At 44.1% G+C, this 23,141-nt stretch overlaps 1 protein-coding gene across 1 annotated transcript in view; it reads right to left on the bottom strand.

The window, feature by feature from the left end:
- Window positions 1-2,056: 2,056 nt before the first annotated feature.
- slc35f1 (solute carrier family 35 member F1) overlaps window positions 2,057-23,141 on the bottom strand; it is a 66,896-nt gene continuing 45,811 nt past the window's right edge. Inside the window, exons 7-10 of the mRNA XM_062551320.1 lie at window positions 22,469-22,625; window positions 19,501-19,553; window positions 15,201-15,355; window positions 2,057-3,304 (exon numbers count right to left, since the gene is read on the bottom strand). Of these exons, the coding sequence (XP_062407304.1) occupies window positions 3,080-3,304; window positions 15,201-15,355; window positions 19,501-19,553; window positions 22,469-22,625 (590 nt within the window). The 3' untranslated portion in view covers window positions 2,057-3,079. The remainder of the gene's footprint in view (window positions 3,305-15,200; window positions 15,356-19,500; window positions 19,554-22,468; window positions 22,626-23,141) is intronic.

The raw sequence follows: 23,141 nt of genomic DNA, 5'->3' as shown, positions 1-23,141 counted from the left end.
CAGGACAGCAGCAATGGTGCAGCAACACAGAATAGTACATATTTCCTCACTGCAGAGCATGGACTGCTTGTTTTCATTGAAGAAATAACAAACTCCTTGGTATTATTGAACCAATACCGAAACTGTTATTCTGATGAATGAATGTCCAAACGGTCTTCACCTGTAATTTTGGATACTGTAAAATTATTTACGAAAACTGTATTACAACAACTAACTAACTGCATTGAAATAACTAACTTATTTTCTTCCTTTTTCTTTCTATCATTCGGCTATTCATATCATGCAGTCATGTTCACTAAATCTTAAGTTCACAAAGGAGTATACCTGTTTGTGAATGAAATTAAGACGTTAAGCAGATTGCTGTGTTATTCCAATAAAATTGAAATGAGTTTTTTTGTTTTTGTTTGTTTTGTTTATTTTTACCGATAAATACAAAAATCACCACAGGGGTCACACAACTTTTTTCCAGCTATATTTCATACTTTATCATCACCATAGTTCTTTTTTTGTCTATCACAGTAAAAGAAAATTAATTTACAAAATCATAGTGTTATAATGACACATTTTACCTCTCTGATTCTTTCAATCTCTCAAACATAAGTGTTTTAACAGTCATCATAATCTATTCTCTTTATTTCACTGTGATCCTGCAATCATAGATCCTGATTATTTTAGTTTAGCTCAACTTTTCTTATCATTATCAGAATAGTAGGCCTACTCATGAATAATAATGAGTATAATTTAAATGAGCATCCAGACCCTGGATGCCTCTCATTTGGTCTTTTATACACCCTCCCCTCCTTCCTCGATCCTCGTCCTCACTGATCTAGATAAAGAATGATGGGGCGGCAACAATGGGATAGTCTATCCAGTGTAAGTTATAGATCAGTGGGAACGCCGCTCGAAGATCGAGGATAGAGGAGAGATGTTGAGAGGCACCCCCCCCCCTCTCTGTATCCCGTCTGACATGTTTTAAACAACCTTTTTTTCTGCAGTGCAATCAATCAACTATACACCAGTGACAAGAAAAATAGAATAGTAGACTACAGTATTGAAATAAAAATAACAAAACAAGTTCAAAATACAGCAAATTCAAATACTTGAGCAATGTACAGTTACTTTACAGCATAGAAATACAGTATTTTACAAAATTGCTTGAATATCATTGCTGTGAATGAGCTGTTGATACTAGTTTTGATTGGGGCAAGTTGAAGTCCCTTTCTAAATAGCTTGTGCTAAAATGTGTCTCTCTCAAAGCCTCATTGAAGCCTATTGGCTGGCATTGACACATACTTTCTGAGGGTCTGGTAATTACCGGTATTCCTTTTTCAATATAAATTAACTTGCAAACAAATGTTTACTTCAAGTGTTCTCATTTTAAAGTAAAGAAAACATAGTTAAGTGTTGGTTTAAGTTATGTTTCCAAATCAACTTGTACAAAGTTGGCACGTATACTCAAATAGAAATTAATGTGTTATTTTTTTATGTGTTAGGCTATGTGTAGCAAAAAAAAGGGTACATGTTTGATACATCTCATGAATAGATATGTCTGAAGTACACTATGCTTCCATTAGGTTGGTTTTATATTTCCAGTCGGCCTTGTGACCTGTGCCTAATACTGTATGCACAGGACATACAGGTGGATCGACAGAAGATTGGATTTTGGATTCAAGCAACTACTAAGCCGGACAATTTACTTACATTCAGAGACATAATGCTTCAAGCACATTGCATTACACAGCCTAAACAAATCCCTAGCCAGTGAACGGATAAACCTCTTCATCAGACAACCCCCCAAGCAGGGGCTTTGGTAAGTTAGTTCATGTAATGATATACAGTATGTATAAAACATGATTGCTTCAAAATTCAAATGTTTTCAGTCTGAGGACAAAGGTATTTTATTTTCAGCAAGTCAGAAATATCTAGAAATTCAACATTTAAACATCAAATCAAACACAGTAAATGTGTACGGATGAATGTAAAACACAATTTTAAAATCTTTTTCTGGATTTCTTTTTTTGAAATATTCAAATAATTAAAATGCCTAATATCCAAGCATAGAAGATAATACATAAAAATGTAACGGCAAAAAAAAAAAAAATTGATAAGTGCATCAAAACTCATTTTTGAGTTTACAATCACCAACACTAACAGATGAATGCTCTTCAAATGAAAGTCTCACTTCACTCCACTACCGTTCCCAATGTGAGAGGATGCAGAAGATGTATTTCATAAAATGGAATTATCCAACGATCAACTGTAATGCCAACCAATCAACCAACAAGCCCAATTTTACTCCCCCCACCCCCAGATTTGGGATCTCGGCTGGCGGGTAGCAGGTATGTGGACGAGCAAGCACGTATCGTAACAGTAATTTAGCCAGAAACGTGTGACTAACCCAATCAAAAAACGTTTTCCTCTCGTGGTGCGCAGTGAAAGGCACTGACTCTCTGTGGAGTCTGTATATTAGTTATTTATAAGTTAAAAACATAGGACCATAAAACATACACATAAACATGAGATCTATGTAAACTCAATGATGTCAGAGCTTTAAAACACACAAATACAATAAACATGTAAGGGGTTGTTTTTTGTTTGTTTTTGTGCTCGTGTAACAAAAAGACAAAAAAAAAGTTGGGGGTGATATGAGCATTTGGGTGAATGGTCAACATGGAATTTAAACACATATTGTCAAACAGTCAGTCAGGTGTGTCAAAGGAGAGGTGTCTTTACACAATAAGCCTTCAGAATCAGGAAGTGCTGGGCATTCTTTACACAATAAGCCTTCAGAATCAGGACATGAGAAAATTACAAGAATCATCTCGCTACCTTTTATTTCACAGTTTGTGATCACAGTGTACGTTTGCTTGTCTTGCTACTTGTTCTCCTTTCTTTCACATCCCCACAAGCATCGGCACTCCTTCTTTCTTTCTTTCTTTCTTTCTTTCTTTCTCTCAATCATTCTCTCGCACTCTTTCACTCTTTCTCTATGGTCAGTTGGATGGGGCAGGAAGTTGGATGATTGACTTGGGGGCGCAAACCCCAACGCCGATGCGCCTTCTTGTCCCCCCTCCAGGATTCAGGCGACTCGTATGCGCGGCTCCTCCTCGATCTCCTGTCCTAAGCTGGTATAGGTCACGGAGGGTTCCAGGGGGCCGGACGTGGGCGTGTCTATGACGTGGTGGCCGGCGTTACGGAACTGTTTGTAAACGCGCGGGTCCTGGGCGACGTACGTGGAGGAGGAGGCGTAGAGGACAAGGCCCAGCACGATGATGAGGAACGACAGCAGGTACAGCCCTGAAAACTGGAGAGAGAGAGAGAGAGAGAGAGAGAGAGAGAGAGAGAGGGAGAGAAGGAGAGAGATGCAAAATGAGTAAAAGAAAGAAAGTTATATAGCTCAATGTAATAGCCCACTCTCAGTCAAGCAACCTTTTTTTTCCACCACTGCACAGTATTAGATATTCCATAAAAATCCTCAGGAGTTGGTGTTTGACCTACAAAATGCTTGCATAGAAGCTTATGGGATGAGTGATAAAGCACAGTAAGAGAGTAAAGAGAGCGCTTATGTACACATATGAGGACAGGGGAATACTGTACAGCCACAGCCTGTCCTCCACCACAGCAGATGGAGAATGACAGGGAGGCTATTGCAGACTGGGAGAAAGCAATAACCAAAGCGATGGCTCTATAAAAAAGCAATAAGCACACTTGGATTTGTATATATTCTGCTTAAGGACCTGAGAAAATGCACATTCATCAGCTGACTGTGGAAGTCCACAATAACCAGTGGATAAGTGGTGTTTTACAGACTGAGGAGAACTCATTTTCTTTTCCCCAATGTAAAACCCTATTTTTTCTCTCACACACACACACACACACACACACACACACACACACACACACACACACACACACACACACACACACACACACACACACACACACACACAGACTGAAACCACGTTAGAAGTTGTGCTTTTGTCAAACATCCAGGAAATATGCTCACTCCTATGGCGGGTTCTATTTCTAGGCGAACATCTATATTGAGACCCATTAAGGTCGAGTTGCCTTCTCTGAGGTACGCTACAGAGAGATGTTCCAAAATGGAATCCCTCCAGCCTTCATTCCAATGCCATTTCTTCCCCATTAGCTGCTATCGAAATGAATGAATGAGGCCAGCTAGCACAATCATGCTTTGCTCCAAGACATGTCCACCAGAAGAAGGGAGGGGGGATCAATACAAGAGCTACTCCCTATTCAGTAAGGAGATACACATAATTGTAGTCATCAAATACACCATTCTTTTATTAGCCAGGTCCAGATCTATAAATAAAATGATATCCTTGATGCTATGCATATTATTTATGCTACACCTACTGTATCCACATATGCTCCATACATATCCGAGAACCATCATTAACAGTGTCCGCATGCACATACAGTTGAAAGTCATTATTATCAAAACATTTTTACACTTTTTAAATCTTATTAGCATTTTTTATTAGGCTCCTAAAGGTTTTTGCCAACAAACCGATCTTTCAGACCAGGAGGAGAGTGGCATTCAGTGGGTATTGAAGTGAAATTATTTGATTAACGTTTACTACTGTATGTGTGGAGAGCATGCACTCACCATCATTATCTCATTTTTGACGGTGGTGGCTTTTGCATCTGAACTCTTCATACCGTATACATTATACATATACAGAACGTATGGTTCAAAAGGTACAGAATATAAGCCCAAAGGCTGAAAATGTTCACACTCAAAACTCAACCTATATGGTTGGGGTTGAAGATTAAAAGATAGTTCAACCTGGCTTGTTATTGGGGGCATAGGATATAAAAATAGGATATAAAAAAGCCTTTCTGTTTCTATTCCCAGTTTTCTATAACAAGCCACTTTAAACACAGGTGTTAATATACGCTATAAAGAAATAGCAAGATAAGGTGTTAAAATTTAATGACTTAGTCGCCACTTGCACAGTTCGTATCTCTTTGAAAGTCACTTCTGAGTGGGTGTTTTGCTTAAATCGTACCCGTCGTTGTTATATAATGCCCTGGGTGCTGAACAATGAGGACTTCGGAACATGTTTTAAGGCTCCAGGAGCTGCGACAATTATGAGGCGGCTGTCTTGGGGTAAGAACAGGCTTCGCTTTTTTCTCCTGCCTAAAATACAAACATGGCCTATGTGTATTTTTAGCTGGTTTCTTGAGGACACGCAGCTCCAAAGTCTTCAGTTGCTCCAAAGTGCTCGCAAAAAAAATGCAAACAAATTCTGTCAAACTTGTGTGTTAAGAGAACGCTATAAGATTGCTTAATAGTAGAACCAGGGAACCATACAGTATCTTCAAATGGATTTGCACTGAAAGACAATCCAAATGAACCCCACAAATGACAAGCAACATAGCAGTAAGTGTTAATGAAACCAGCTCTTTGTTGGAAATGTAGAAGTGCCAAGCCATATCACCACACATAATTTTCTATTACCATGGTGTTACTGTAAGACCTTAAGACCAAAGAAGCTTCGCCTGGAGTGGGAAATGGGTCGAAGCATCTTTCCTTACAGCTGTTCACACACTTGCTCCCATTTCTCATTGTCTCTCTCACAAAGCAGGGATCTGCTATGGATCTGCATACATCTGTTGAGGGACCTTCTCTTGACGCAGAGGCACAGAAAAACTGGGCACGACATTACAGTAGGGTGAACAACAGTGGCTGCCTTGGATCCTCCCCCACATGTGGTTATCTGAGAAGGCAAGGCCTTTGCTCTGGTCTGGTCAAGGGCGTAGGTTTGCATATGGACCACGGGATCATGCCCACACCAATATTTTGGGATGACAAAATTGTCTGTACCAATATTTTAGCAAACTGATTGGTATTATTTTTGTTGGGAAGTTGTATTCATTTGAACATGCCCTATAAAGTGTACATCTCTAGGACAACCAATTCATGTCCCTCCCAAAGCTGAGACTAAACCTACACCCTTGGGTCTGGTTCCTCTGTCTGTGATCCAAGGGGAGATGGTTCCCTTCTGTGGATGATCACACAATATACTGTATGTGGCGTTTGCCCAGTGAGGCGGTGCGTTAGCGCCCGGCCGTGTCCACAGCGGCTAGCTAAGTGGAGAAGCTCATCGCTAATGCTGGTCTTGGGAGAGGGAGACTGGGAGCCAGAGCTACACACTCCACCACACACCACATGTCTGAGTCCCACTAGTGAGGGAGGAGAGAGAGAGAGGGGGAGGATGAGGAGAGGGAGAGAGAGAGACAGAAAGGAGAGAGCTAGGGAGAGAGGCAGAGAGAGACTGAGAGAGGAAAAAGAGAGTGGGGAGAGAAGAGGAGAAGGAGGAAAATGACAGGGAAGAGGAGAAACAAATGAAAGCCCAGTCAGGAAAGAGAGAGAGAGAGAGAGAGAGAGAGAGGAGAGGAGGAAGAATAAATGACAGGGAAGTAGAGAGACAAGTGAAAACACAGGCAGGAAAGAGAGAGAGGAGGAAGAGCAGAAATGACAAGGCACAGGAGAAACTAATGAAAGCACAGACAGGAAAGAGAGAAGGAGAGAGAGAGACAAAGGGAGAGAGGGAAGGGGAGAGAATGTAGATAATGAGAGACTAGTGTGAGGAAACACACCAAGAGAAGAGACAACAAGAGGAAACCTTGAGACAACAATGTGTGTGCGTATATATGTATTAGTGTGTGTGTGTGTGTGTTTATGTGTGTATTCGTGTGTGTGCGTGCGCGCGCCCGTGTGTGTGTGTGTGTGTGTGTGTACGTATATGTATGTGTGTGTGTGTGTGTGTGTGTGTGTGTGTGTATGTGTGTGTGTGCGCACGCATATATGTGTGTGGTTGTGTTTGTGTGTGTGTGTGTGTGTGTGTGTGTGTGTGTGTTTTGCCCCAGGCCACTTGGTCACAGCCCATCAGCACTGCTCTCTATCCAGGAGGCAGAGTGTAAGTGTGTGTGATGTTTGAAATGAGTGAGGGTAAGAAATATCACCAACGGGGAGAAAACATACACATCTTCTCCCACTAACTCCTATGAGAGGTCACAGAAGGGCCAGGCCATGTAGTGGGAATAGAGAAAGTAAGAAAGCACAAAGTAGAACCACTTTTGAGAACTTCCACCTTCTTTCTACTTTCTACTTTCCTAGCACTCAAACTTAACTCCTCGTAGATCAAGAATAAGTTTCCAATAACACAAATCCACATTCATATTTGGCCAAAGGTTTTATTTTAATGAATTCATGCGATCACACGGACCCAGTGCAAGCTGTACCGTACCCAGACGTCAGTGTTTCCAATCTACTTTGAGAATTACAAAAACATCACTGAGTCTGCTGTGTACGCCAGGCTACTTCTGTTTGCCACTGAAACACAATTACACTCACATCAGGATTCTGGTCATCATAGAAATCCGAGCATGACTCAAAAGAACAAGTTAGCAAAATAACACAGTCACACACATACTCAATAACACAGCAGTCTCTCTAAACCCACTGCTGCCATTCCGTTATTGAAAAATGTGGGGAGCTCAAAGAGAAAAGTCCCTACAGAAAACCAAAAGACCAGGCAGGTGGAAACGATGCAACGAGGCCACAGCATTTCTCATCTGAAATCACACAATTAGGTCCCCCTGTCAGGAAATAGCCATTGATGGCGAGAGGCTTGATCTGTGGCCATGGCACGTCTTGTTGCCACATCTTGCCAGTAGGGCTTCAATTTTGCCCAGGCTACAAGGGCACGCCCTCGGGAGCAGTATCAATACAAACTACAGGGACTGGATTCGGCAGATGGCTGTGTCAAGACGTCTATTAACATGTGGCGTAACGAGTCACCAGACCAGATTTGCTTTCCTTGTCGTCAGTCTCTTTCTTTCTCTCCCTCCCTCTCTTCATTTCTCTCTTTCCCCCAGTTTCTCTCTCTCTCTACCTCCCTCTCTTTCTCTCTCCCCCTCTCTCTTTCTCTCACTCATCCACCCTCTCACTCTCTCTTTGGCAGTGCAGGCCGGGAAGATGAGAGGAGAACGACACTAGTCAGCACCAGAGGGGAATATATTCTGCTTAAGCCACCCTGTGTGTCAGCTCACTAATTTACATTTATCAACTGCAGCAGTACCCCGCAAACTAGGATGGAACGGAGCCTGTTAGGAGCCAAAGGGGGAGCAACAGGCCCCCTGCTCTGATGGTACATAACCCCAGAGAAAACCGTCATGTGAGGCTCCACTGTACAAAAGCCATGTGGGTAGCATTGGAGCATCACACTCCAGCAGAATCACACTATTTGTGCTGTGAGCAACATTATTCCAGAGCCTAATGTTAGTGGATGTGGTGGTATACAGTGGTAGAGTCTATGTGATATGTAGGACTACACAGTAGCCTACACCCTCTTAAAAAGCATCACCATCTCGGTATACCCTAGGCAAGGATACATATTGACATTTGGGGTTGATCACAGTATACCCACTACAGAAGCTAACTACATCACAGCATACTGTACAGTATACACTACAGCTAACTAGACTACACCACTGGTAGTGTATATCCTTCCCACTCTAGAGGAAGGTCTTCATACCAGCCCTGATTTCGGAGACACAGGCGGATTGTGGGAACTTTTCATAAATCTTTTTCAAAATATGTTTTCATGTTCATGAAAGATTTGTTAGTCTGTTGAAAAGGTGTCCTCCAAAGTCACTGTGGCAGGGGACCTTTTGTGACGATTTTGTGTTATCTTTTTGTGGCATGTTGCTAACACAGAGGACTTTGCTGAACACCACAATAAAGCTTTCACCTAGAGTGACCTCTCCCATTCTCATTATCATTAGATGTGTGCTCTTTGAAAACACAAGCAATCAAAATCAATTTATGCATCTGCGCAAGTCAGGAAAAAAAAATCCAGAAACAGCATAATTTAAATCAACAAAACAGTTACCAAGTAAATATTGCACCAATCACTCCCCCATCACCCAGGCCATCAGCCTGTGAATCATTTCATCAATCTACTTGGTTGATACAAATTCATACCAAACGAGTCTACAAGTCCCCATATCCATCTGCAGAGCATTCCTTTCTCATAATTTTGATTATGAAGTTGGGAAAGTTTTATTCTGATGATGTGGGTCACATAGGTGTCACTGCAAATGATAACACTCCAGAGTCTGCTGAATCTTCAGGTCTTTTTCAGTCAGACAGGGATTTTGATTTGCCTTTTTAGCAATTCAGGGAGCAGGTCCCTCAGAATGTTTTCTTGGATTTCCAGACCTCAACTTGATCTCCACCTATCACTATTTCTGTGAGCAGCCGTCTGCCGTCTGTACCTCAGACTCTGTCTGTCTGGCGCTGCTCTCCTTGACGCCATACCAAAGCAATAAAGTGGGATTAAGTTCAGCGTCTGCGATGTGCTGGGTGTGAGAGAGGGGAGGGGAGCGGAGGGGAGCAGAGCGGGGCTGCTTATTAGCGAGCCGATGTCTGATCATGAGTGACTCAGAGAGAGGCTCTGACGCTTGTTTGCTTGTACACGCACCTCAGGAGTACAGGAGATGGAGGCAGAAAGAAAGAAGGAAGGACAGTAAGAAGAAAGAAAGAAAGAAAGAAAGAAAGAAAGACAATGGAAATATGACGATTGAAATACGGAATTAAAAGAAACAAACAAAAAGTAAACACATGGAGAAAAATAAAGAAACAACTGAAGCCTGAGGAGAAAGAGGAGGTCTCTTGACACACTAATGAGACATGTAGTCCATATGTGTTAGACATTCCTCAAGGAGAGCTATACATTTCCCCCATTCTCCACAGCAAGATGCACATAAAACCAACAAATGAGGAGTGGGTCGATCCCTCTCACGGATCCCTGCTGAAACATGTGCTGTGTAAATGAGAGTATCCCTGACACAGAGAAGGCAGCATTATTACCCTTTCATGCATTACACCCAGCTGCGACTGAGAACGCTTCGATGGGGCCAATTAAACCCAGGAGACAGCATTGTGAGGGGCGGTGAGACGCTGAGACTGTCTGCAATGCTATCCAAGGCCACGGAGCCTTGGTCCCGATGCATCTGCGTTAGGATGGTGCCCCGCTATTCCGACAAGGACAAATGTCTCTCGACGGCAGAGGGAGAAACGAAGCGATGAGCTCAGTCTTGATTTGTGGCAGCACTCACCCACACACACACACACACACACCAAGCAGAGGTGAGTGCACTGATACCACCTAATGAGCTGGGCTGTCTCCAACTACACCTTGCCGACGGAGATCAGCTAAAAACAACACCAGGCAAGAGCTCAGACCTCAACGAACTCCGCAGCGCTTCCAAACCTCGCTAAGCACTACCGTATTTCCCCGACTGTTAGCTTAGGCTTATACATCAATTTTGCCAAATTTCTTCAGCTATGAGGTTAATACAGGGGGCCAGTTAATATGGTGTTAATATGGTTTTGTTTCTTTTAACTTGCACAATACACTGTCCTGCGGCTTATACAAAAAGCGGTTTATATGCGGGAAATTACTGTATCAAACACGCATGGCAAGTTAGAGTCATTATGAAAGAAAGACTCTTAATTCCAGCTCATCTTCGATTCTCACTCTATTCCACCCATCTATATGTGGTCAATGCCCACCTCCAGTCCACTGCAGTCCCAGCCGTTAATACGCTGCGCATCTATTCATAAAACATGATCGATACGCAGGGCTAATTGGAGGCCTCTGACTGGTTCCTGTCGATCGACACTCTATGAATATTAATGAGCTTCTAGATGCCAGCGAAGGCAAAGTCTCCCTCAGGAGGTCAAAACCAATTAAGGTATGAGGCGAGAAACAAGATGCAAGGCTTGTTTAAATGGCACCGCAGATCAAACAATAGTGGCCAGGCAGATCTGTTTTTAAGGTGCTGTTCTCAATATGCTTTCTCCCTTATCACAAGTGCTACATGAAACAGGCCTCCTTCATTATCTGACAATAAATATTAATGCTCTCAGTCTGAGTTTTTTAACCTCTGCTGGTTCTTGCATTATGCAAAGTCTGCAAATGAGCAGGTAGTATGTCTATCTCTTCACAGAAAAAAGACTCTGCCATCTTCTCAATTTACCCTCTCATTAGAAAACACACACGTTTGAGTCCTATTGTTTTCTATTGGCAACAGAGAAATACACTGAAGGTCAAGGAGTCCGTCTCATGTCGATTGTCCTGCTATCTTAAGGCTTTGCTCCTTGGGAGCTAACGATAGCCCATGCCAGTAAATGCAGAGAAAATTGAATTGGTTATTATGGATGGTCCCAGACAATCAGCTCAAGTTAGCAGGGGAAAGCGATCCTCTCTGAATTCCAATAACCCGCTGGAGTCACTACTCTGGCTGTCTGTCCACTGAAACTCCTCCGAGGTATCGTCTGTGTGCAGAATCCTCTCCTCTGGGAGCATTATTACGACTGATCTCCAATGACTGAGTGCCAGCACAAAGGGCTTACAGGCTTCTAAGTAGATGGTCGCCTACTGTACAGTACATGCACAGTAGCACATGTAAATGTATGCGTATATACAGTCATTGTCAAAATTGTTGGCACCCCATGCTAAAGTTGACTAAAAAGAGGAATATAAAATCATCTTTTGGAAATTGACCCACATCATCACACACCCTTCAAACAGGCTAATAGGCTAACTGAACGAAACTGAACAAAACACCATGCCTATCTCTAGGTATGGTGAAGGGTGTGTGATGATGTGGGTCAATTTTAGTTCTAAAGACCAAGGGAACTTTATCACGATGCAGTATCCTGGATCAATGAAATAAGTAGCCTTTAAAAATAAAAAACTGCCTGCCCCTATGTTAACCCTATGTGTTAAATTCCCATAGGGTTACATAGGGGTGCCAATATTTTTGACCCCAGTATTTTGGGAAGAACATTTATTTATTTATGATACATTATTCATTCACAAAGAAAATTGGTGTGTCCTTAAAGGTTGGATTTTTCCTAATTGTATTACTTAAGCCATTAAAATTTCCAAATTTCCAAAAGACGATTTTATATTCCTCCTTTTAGTCAACTTTAGCATGGGGTGCCAACAATTTTAACAATGACTGTACACCTGTTCAAAAATCAGCACCAACACAAGCCACATGCAAGACACTTTCATGCAGTGTCATAAGCCAGATTTAAAATCAATAGATAGATAGAAAGATAGATAGATGGATAGATAGATACTGTAGATATCTCAAATTCATAAGAATCACTCACAGAAATGTACAAATTAAAGAACAAGTGGAGTGATTTTGAAGGTCTGGTATGGACCAACCATGTGATGCATTGACCATGATAAAGTGATAATAAATCAATCCCTTGCATTCAATTACATAAAACGATGTCATTGTTTTCTTTTCCCTCCGAACTAGACCTAGAAATATCACAAACCCCAATTTGTTATGTTCTCTTCAATTCTAAACCTTCAAAACAACAACTACCAAAATTTCCCAACTATCATACATTGATTTCTTCAGCTATGAGGTTAATACACAAAGGCAGCTAATATGGTATTAATATGGCTTTGTTTCTTTGACCTTCCATAAAATGCTGTCCTGCGGATTACATAATGTGGCTGATACACAGGACATGATTGTATAAACCCAAGTCCCGATCAACCACTGTGACTGAACAACGCAGGGGATTTTCTGAGGCTCTGAGGTTGGACACATCTCGAGTTTGGGCTGATGTCTGATGTCAATGCCCTCTGCAGATCCGAACTCACAACCCTGAGTGCAGAGAGAGAGACAGAGAGAGAGAGAGAGAGAGAGAGAGAGAGAGAGAGAGAGAGAGAGAGAGAGAGAGAAAGAGAGAGAGAGAGGTGGCGTGGGGTGGTCATGATTCAGGCTGAAAGCCACCATCAACGCTTTTAAGATAAGCCGTAATTCACTTACTGTGGAAATGGCTCATTGTTTTCATTAGACTGTGGCAAAGGGGGGCTCGTCTGGGATCATTTATGGGGTGGGATGGATGAGACAAATCTGCCCTGCCCCGAGTCCCTGCAAAACACTACCCACCGCCAATGCCACCCAAATGCTGCCACTCACCACCACCACCCGCCACCACTGCCACCCTTAGGAGCTGGAGAGAACTGGAGCAGGGAGAGGGATGTCTGGAGGATGTCTGGCTGGAACAAAATGACATGCACTCGGCAGTCCTTTTAATTTCTCATTCTCTCTCCCCTCCCTCTGTCCTCTCTCTCTCTCTCTCTCTCTTCCTCTCTCTATCTCTCCCTCTCTCTCCCTCATCCTCTTTTCATCTGTTTCATTATGTATCTCCCTTCTTTTTATTCCCTTTCCATTCATCGGCTGTCCTCTCTCTCTCGCGCGCGCTTTTATTCATTTCTCTCACAAGATTTAATTTTTTTCTAAATGCATCTCTTGCTCTCTCTCTCTCTCACACTGTCTCTCTTTCTCTCTCTCTCTCTCTCTCACACACACACTCTCTCTCTCCCTCTCTCCCCATCCCTGTTTTTGGCCTGTCTGTAATCTATGTTAGTGGAATTGCACTGCAGAAAAACAGGTTTCTTATGCTGTGTTTGTGAGCGCCATGACTAATAGCTGTGTTTGGAAGTTGCCAGAATGCCGCTGACGATGACGAGGGGCATTGCGGGGATGAACGCTCCCATTGTGGGTGCACTGCCCCCCCTCTCACACAGACACACACACACACACACACACACACACACACACACACACACTAAGACACACACACACACACACACACGAACACTAACAAACACACACACACACACACACACACACACATGGACACACACTCTCGCACACACAAACACACACACACAGACACACAGACACACAGACACACAGACACACAGACACACACACACACACACACACAGACACACACACACACACACACACACACACACACACACACACTTCTTTTATTTCTCCTGCACCACCTATGGAGAGGAGCTTCATGAATCCCCAGGTGAATCTGAGTCCTCTGTGCCCCTCGGTTACGCCACTGGCACACAGCCAACACACTTACAGCCTTTTCTCTTTCTTTCTTTCTTTCTCTCTTTTTCTTTCTCTCTGTTCATCTACCCTGTTTGTTTTCTTTTCTTGTATGTGATCTTCAGCTCTTTCAGTCTAACACTCATGCACTCATTATCTCTCTGCCTTGCTGAAACACACAAACACACACACACACACACACACACACACACACACACACACACACACACACACACACACACACACACACACACACACACACACACACACACACACACACACACACACACACACACACACACACAACACACACAGGGAAGGAGAGAGAGAGAGTGCCAGTTCCTCCTCTTCATTTCCCCAGTGTGCACTGAGAGACTAGCACTCATCCAGCGGGCACTCAGGATAGCTTTCACTGCAACACCCCCAAAAAGACAAATCGATGCCAGCACCATTACCCAAGACAGAGTAGCCTCCACCCCCAGAAATAATGCACCAACTGGAGGAGAAAAGGAAGGGACAAACAAGCCATAAAGCAAACAAAGGAGACCTTGATGTATGGCACAAGTTGTTATTACGCACAGCAACCCAGCACAGCACAACTAGCTAGTAGCTACATGTATGTTACAACGTGTAGCATAGTGCCACAACGTTAACTGGACTCTGCCCACACTGCCCTAACACAGTGCAGTAGAGAAAACAAACTAAACAAAGGTGTGTGTTCCTGATGCTCAGCTCAGGTGTTCTAGCCAGGTGCTAACAACCCTAGGGTCAGGGGTTAAGTACCTGGAGAGCACGACGCTGGCAAAGAGCACCTGTGCAAGACTATAGCCGGACAGGAGCATCTGCTACCTGCACAAGAGTGCACGTGAGAGAGCACAGCACAGAGATGGGGGAGATCGGAGAGGCAATCAGACAGCACGGCACTGCACATCACACAATACTACAGCAGCCATGGCACAGAGCTCTGGCACAGTCACACCAGCAAGCCAGGCACTCCACAGCTCTTTACAGTTTCAGCTCTTCTATTTATTTGAATGTGATCATTGTTACATTTTTGCATTTGGTATTTAGGAATCGAAAAACAAGTGGGATGCATTGCCAAGGCACTCTTCTTAGGAATAAAACCACTTTACTGTAATAAAGTGTCTAATAGAACTTTAGGCCAACACAGCACAGCACAGTCCAGCAGTCGAGAGCAATGCGGGACCGGGACCAACCTTGTACTGGAAGAGGAACAGGCCGCAGAAGAGGCTGTAGAGGTCAGCAGTGAGCAGGGAGAGGTTGACCGCAGTGGCGCTGGTCCTCTTGATGACCACCGGCATGAAGCTGTACAGTCCAAACATGCAGGCGCTGAAACCAATATACAGCAGACCTGTGGCAGAAGAGAGGGAGAGAGAGAGAGAGAGTGAGAGAGAGAGAGAGAGAGAGAGAGGAGAGAGAGGAAAGAGGGTAAGAGCAGGAGATGAATGAGAGAACAATTTCTACAGACAGAGGCACAGCCCAACAGACATTGTGTTGATTATCCAAGAAATCCAAAATAACTCTGACGCATCTATTACTGTTTGTTTACGTCAGCATCATCACAATCATTCCGAGGACGCTGTCTGCAAAACCCAAAAGGTCAGATCGCCAGACAGCAGCTGTCACTTCAGCCCCGACAGAGAGGTCGGACACACACACACACACACACACACACACACACACACACAATCACAGCAGCCACAGAGACAGACAGAGCAAAAGCAAGAACAGCATCCCACCGCCATTTATGGCCACTTTAGGATATTGATCATCAGCGCACTGCTAGTATTTTCACAGATGGCTTCTTTCCCACAGTTTCTCATTTCGAACAGAACTCTTACCTCAGGTGGCCTTGAGAAAGTCCACAAAAGACACTTTTCAGTGTACAAATACATCATATCATCACAATTTCAGGAAATTGACACATACACATTATCATTCTATAATTTTGACTATGATTTGAATGGGGGAACAGTTAAAAGTAAACAGCCTTAAAATGCTCTCATTGTAATGAAGTTGTCTTTGGCTAAACAGACAAAATTAATTAGGATGCGATATTGCTGGATTAGTAATTCACCCGCCGAGAGGCAAACAGACTGACAGATAAACTGATCATATTTTTTCATTTTCACTGAAGGATATGAAAGGTCCAATGATATCTGTAATATCGGGACGGGTATTGGGCTGTCATCTCAGCACGCGTCCCTTCTGCATGTGGTAGCAGAGGGCATCATGGGAAACTATGAGCAACCCATCAGGTCATTTTGGACGGTTACAGTGTGCACCTTCAGGGGACCAAAATCAGCCAAAAGATGTGTCCTTGTGCAGTGGGATGAGGTCATTTCAGATGGACAGGGGAGTGGTGAGGGCTGTCGTCTGATCATTATTGTTCTCACCCAGTGGCGGTAATTCCACCAAGTGGTGAGCTTGTCATTACTGTAACTGAGCCCCCTGATTCCCGTTCGGTTCCAGAAGAAGTGAAATCTGCACAGGAAGAGAACACTGTTGCTTCTGGTCTCCGACTCACACAGCCCCCGATGGGAATCCCAGCAGGACGGATAACTGTCATTTGTTTCCAAATGAGGCGCTGAAGCCGCTTATCTTAGCGAGGGCTGTCATTTTGGAACGCCATCTCCACGACTGATGGACCAATTCAATGCAACCCTTTTATGCTCCATCTGATAGATTACTATTTCAGCACAAGGCCATTTTAAAGATATCAGCATTCTAAAATAGCAGCCAATCACCAACAGGTCCAGGAAAATCATTCAGATTGGCTTTTGTCTAGCCTGATGCGTGTTAGAATGACAGTGTCACTTACCCTGATGCATGCATACAATGTTTCATGATTTTAACGCCAGACAACACTATTGTCTACTATGTAAAAATCGTGCAAATATTTGTTTTATTGCTACAGCTATTGTAAACGTTGAATTACTGTATTATTTTGTTCAGACATACATGAACATACTATATATTGTTATGAAAAAAACTGCATTAACAGTACTACTTATGTGCAATATACCGCACACACATACACACACACCGCACACAAACGCAAATACACACCAAACTCACACAACCTAAATAATAACATCATCTGAGATTAAACGAATTCAGAGCACACAAACCATACCCACCGGAGGGCATAGACCGTGTTTGGCTGGTTGCTATGGCTACTGAAACTTAAAAGCCGTGTGTGTGTGTGTGTGTGTGTGTGTGTGTGTGTGAGAGAGAGAGTGGAGGCTTGGTCACTCTGTGGCCAGTGCACTGTTGTCTCTCTCTGGAGGAGGATGAAATGGCTGCAGGTAAACAAGTCGTCAGGGTCAAGTGAAGAGTGCTGTAGGACACAGACCAGCAAATAATGTGCGCACACACACACACACACACACACACACACACACACACAAACACTATTACAACACACAAGCAGGCACACACTTTCTCTCTAATGGTTTGGTCTGTCTCAAGGTTTCCTCTTGTTGTCTCTTCTCTTGGTGTGTTTCCTCACACAAGCCTCTCATTATTCCCCCTTGCTTATCGCTCTCTCTCTCTCACACACACACTCTCTCTCTCTATCTCTCTCTCTCACTCTCACACTCTCTCTCCCTCATCTCTCTCTGTTCGGTCTGTACCTCCACTCGTCTCTCCTCTTCCCATGTCATTCCCATGTCATTTCTCCTCTTATTATTTCCTGTTCTTCCTCCTCTTCTCTCCATCTATGCCCCCCATCACACACACACACACACACACACACACACACACACACACACACACACACACACACACACACACACACATAACATTTGCCAGTCACACACACACACACACACATCTACAAATTGTACACCCAGGGTGTGTGTGAGGGTCCTTGAGCCCTCTCCTCCCATAAATGTTCCATGACCAGATCCTCATTGCTTTTCTAGGCCAGCACACACACAGGGCTGGCGGGGGGATAGGGGGCCATGCGTCTACTATGAGCAGAGCAGAGCACAGCACAGCAGAGCTGAGCTGAGCCGCCATATCCTGGCAATGGGCAAGCCTGCTAATGACCAAAGGCCCTACGGCCAGCGGGAGATATGGGGGAGCCCCAGGGGGAAGTGGGACACATGCTGCCACCGCCCCAGGACCACAACACACACATCCCCACCAGAGAGACGTGGACGCAGCGATTGGTCGAAACACTCGTGCCCTTTAGAAGATGTAATTTTTATGGGGTTTGTTTTTGTTTTGCTTTTTGTTTTGCTGATATCCAAAAGGCCCTGCAGTTGACTACTGTCAACAGTTGACTACTGTGTGTGTGTGTGTGTGTGTGTGTGTGTGTGTTATCTATTTCACTTTGCTGTATTCCCTTGTATTCTACATTTCTTCCTTCTCATTCGCTTTTCTCTCTCTCTCCCCCTCTCTCTCTCTCTATGCTAAGGACCTTACTTACCAAGTAAGTAATCTTTTACAACTCATCTTTTACAACTCTTCATCTTTCCCTTTCTTTCTCTGCTTCCATCCACATCTCTCTCTCCCTCTCTCTCTCAAATCAAATCAAATCAAATCAAATCAAATATTGCTTTATTGGCATGAATGTGTCAAGTCATTGTTGCCAAAGCTTATTATGTTAATAATCAACTTTACATTAGTAAGGGGATACAAATGAAATAATTGCAAAAACAGCAATAATAATAATAATATCAAAATAGTAGATCGTAAATTATACTCTCTCTCTCTCTCTCTCTTTCTATCTCTTTCTCTTCTCTGTCTAGGCCCAGATTCTTAGTATTCAGATCTTTAGAATACAGCTCTGAGTACTTTTCAGAAGTGTGTGTGTGTGTGTGTGTGTGTGTGTGTTTGTGGGGTAGACTGGTTTGACATATTGGCAGATATGTTGCATTGTTCTTAGATATTTCCCATTATATCGCACATTGAGTACCTTGTCATAACAGACAATAAGTATCATTTTTTAAATGTGAAGTTATTAATATTTCAAATTGGCACTGAATGCCTTCGTAGGCTACAAGAACATAAAAATCAATTTCTTTCACTGAAGTGCTTTTGAAGTGAGAGAGATCTGAGTGAAAAATTCATCATGTTCTTGAGAAAGCCTTCATTTGGAGATGCAATTCTCGTGGCCAAAAACCATAACAAGTCTCGACATGTTGTAAAACGGCAAATGAGCGATGGACGGCAATGGAGAGATTGGTGAGTCATCGGCTGAACGGCCAAAAATTGCCTCTCTCTACCCACCTGGGTGGTGATGCACCTAACTGCATTCTGGGAAATATATCTGAGAAAAAATGCCCAGTCCATTTATTCATTTGATACAATTATGCGTCATTTGCTGTCGCCCCAAATGGGCCAAAACGTCCATAAATCCCGACAGTTCAGTTACGCAAGGGGTCTGTTCAGCTGTGTGTGCCCATGGGGAGAGGAGTGAAGCGGGAAGAAGGGATGAACAGAAGGGATGGATGGAGGAGTGTAAAACTGATGTCCACTGTCACTCACCTATCTGCCAGTCCCACTGCACCCTCAGGAGCTGCTTGTGCTCCATGATAGCCCTAAAGAGAGAAGGAGAGAGAGAGACAGAGAGAGAGACGGAGAGAGAGAGAGAGAGAGAGAGAGAGAGAGAAGAGAGAGCAAGAGAGAGGAGGACAGAGAGGGGGAAAGAGAGTGAGAAGGAGAGGGACAGGGAGGGAGAGAGAGGAGAGAAAGGGAAAGAGAGAGGAGAGAGAGAGGGAGAAAAAGAGAGAGAGAGAGAAAGACAGTCAGTCAGAACAGTCAGCAGTGCAGGTTGTAGAGGACCACAGAAGAGAGAGGAGAGAAATGGCCACAGGACAAAAGGTAGGAGGGCATTGGAGTAAAATCACATCAAGAAAACAAAAGAGAGAGAGAAAAAAACCAAAACAAAAAGGAAAGCATCTCCGGTTTCGGCAGGCCACCGCGCTCGTCGGAGGGAGACGCGCGGAGACAAATCTCTGCTGTCACGGCGGAAGTGCTGACGATCGCTCGACCTCCGCCAGCGAAACGCTCCTGCTGGATTCTGTAGTGACAGGATCATCCGTTTCTTGGGGAGGCCTCGCGCATTCCTGGAGAACAACAGCTACACAGCGTGTGTGTGTGTATGGGTGGGTGGGTGTGTGTGTGTGTGAGTGTGTGTGTGTGTGTGTGGTGTGTGTGTGTGTGTGTGTGTGTGTGGTGTGTGCGTGTGTGGGGTGTGTGTGTGTGTGTGTGTGTGTGTGTGTGAGAGAGTGTGTGTGTCCGTGGTGTGTGTGTGTGTGTGCTTCATGTGCGGGACAGGGAGGAGCTATACCGTTGCCGTCACGGTGACATGTTACCTAGGTTACGGCCACATCTGTATGCTGCTGCATCAGGCAGAAGCAGTGGTGTGAGGCGCACTCCACACGCCCTGAAGATTTGTCTCTGTCTATAGGAGCAAAAGTGTGTGAGTGTGTGTGTGTGTGTGTGTGTGTGTGTGTGTGTGTGCGTGTGTGTTCTGAGTGTTTTTGTAAGGTATGTACTGTACATGTAGATGTGCAAGTACTGTGCAAGGCCTACATGTTAGGCATTTGCATTCTTACATTCTTTTTGTATTAATGTAATCCCAGTTGAGTTTGTATTCATGTAATCCCAATGATTCCTGCCAACTCTGGGCCAAATCATTTTCTATCTACAAGTAGTCTGATGATGCCTCGTTATTTTCTTCCTTTAAACGCACATTATGTCTCTTCACTATTCTCAAAGTGTGTGTGTGTTTACCCCATAATAGACCCCCATCACTAATAACTCAAAAACAGAGGCCACAAACAAGTCTGCCAGTCCCAAATGGCCACTGAAGACATTCTATTCTATACTGCTCTGATCTGAACAACAATGAAAAATGCATGGACCCCATAAGGAGCTACTTGGCAGGCAAACGCAGAAATCATCCACAGCGTTTGGCTGGACACGAGCACACATGAGACCACCCAGAAGACCCTGACTCCAGCCAAATGAGTGCATAATTAACATGGAAGTGCCGTTTTGTGGGAGAGTGGAGCGTGCGGTTGGTGAGAGGCTCAGTCCCAGAGGGACCTGTTGATGGCCGCGTGGATGGCACCCATCCCCAGGACCCAGCTGGTGAGGCCCAGAGTCTCTTTTGAGGGACAAAACCTGGCAAACGATTGAGCGCGGTGGAAATATAGCCATGAAGATCTGAAGCGGCAACCCAGCAGTCCAGTTGGCCTTGAGAGAGTTTGGCTGGAGACATTTTTGTTTTAGGGGGAAGTTCAGTACTTCTCCAGCCAGTAGCTGTCATTAGTTTGGGTGGCATTTCCCTGCTGATGTGTTATGAGAAGCTGTCAAGGCAGTGGAGGAAGTTATACCACCAACATGCTGGAGCTGACTGCCACACATTGTTTCACTGCTCCACAATGTTAGCACAATGGAGTTGCCCGTAGCCTACTGTGTACAAAAGGTCATTTCTAATGTATGGGGACTGTTATTTACATAATATAGACTAATTTGTCACTGCTAGCATTTGGGCTTGGCTCTATCTAGAAGACATGCTAACATACTTGAAAGGTTTGTTTATTGAGAGTTATTTACTAGACCATCAGTGTTACAAGCAATTGGATGTTACTGAGGAATGGTCCATGATACTGTCTTTGAAAATTCAGGGTCTGTTGGGTGTTACAAAGCCATCAGTGTTACAGACAATCAGAGGGCGAAACACAGCTAAATACCACTGAGGAACCAAAGCGCTCATGCTAACATGCTAATGTGTTTGTTAGTTAATGGTTTGTTACTATAGCTGCTAGTAGACTATATCAGTGTCATACTGTAGAATAGAGGATAACACACAGAAAGAAAAAAAGAGGCTCATGCTAAGTTGTTAACGTGTTTGTTAGTTAACAGTTTGTTACTGTAGCTGCTACTTGTAGTAGCCTAGACTATAGACCCCTGCTGAGCCTACGTCACTACGTTCGCTGGCGGCAAAACAACCATCAACTGCCATCAGCGACAACGCTAAACTCCTCCGATATGTCATTGTATTGTAAATCTTAGACATGACCATTTGGGACATAGTTATATATCCAATGATCTATACACCCGCCACTTCTCCTTACTGTATACGCTCGGTTTTTCAATAACGTAATTATAAATATCTGGCCATTCAACGGAGGGCAATCTTGCTACGTCTTCTTTCCATTCACTTAGAATGGGGATCTGTCAGAATGATCCCACCTGATAACGTACGTTTTTTCAAAGTTTTTTCAAATAATCCTCCCAATCCCGTACACTGAGTGTATGTACATACTGTTTTATATCGTTAGCCATTTCATCAAAGGTTAATTACGGACTAATTTTAGCCGCATTACTAGTGCTTTTCAATGGCCGTCTAACTTTTCTGCCGCCACTGACGTCACGCCACTCCGAATGTTTATCCGTTGTGAAGGGGTCTATATCAGTGTCATAGATCAGAGGATGAACTCACAGCTGGATGCCACTGAAGAAGGAACCAAACAGGCCCATCATGCCCAGGAACTCCACCCGACTCAGGTTCTTCACAATGAACTCCTCGCACACATTGGAGATCCCGTACAGAGTGGCACCACCCAGCACCAGCAGGTCCCCCATTAGCTTGTGGTCCCCTACATAGGAAGACAGGCAGATCAGGGGACCCATTAGCTTGTGGTCCCCTACATAGGAAGACAGGCAGATCAGGGGACCCATTAGCTTGTGGTCCCCTACACAGGAAGACAGGCAGATCAGGGGACCCATTAGCTTGTGGTCCCCTACATAGGAAGACAGGCAGATCAGGGGACCCATTAGCTTGTGGTCCCCTACATAGGAAGACAGGCAGATCAGGGGACCCATTAGCTTGTGGTCCCCTACATAGGAAGACAGGCAGATCAGGGGACCCATTAGCTTGTGGTCCCCTACACAGGAAGACAGGCAGATCAGGGGACCCATTAGCTTGTGGTCCCCTACACAGGAAGACAGGCAGATCAGGGGACCCATTAGCTTGTGGTCCCCTACACAGGAAGACAGGCAGATCAGGGGACCCATTAGCTTGTGGTCCCCTACATAGGAAGACAGGCAGATCAGGGGACCCATTAGCTTGTGGTCCCCTACATAGGAAGACAGGCAGATCAGGGGACCCATTA

Source organism: Sardina pilchardus, chromosome 12, assembly GCF_963854185.1.
Source record: "Sardina pilchardus chromosome 12, fSarPil1.1, whole genome shotgun sequence".
NCBI lineage: Eukaryota > Metazoa > Chordata > Actinopteri > Clupeiformes > Clupeidae > Sardina > Sardina pilchardus.
Note: the sequence above shows the minus strand (reverse complement) of the source record. Positions and strands in the feature narration are given on the sequence as shown.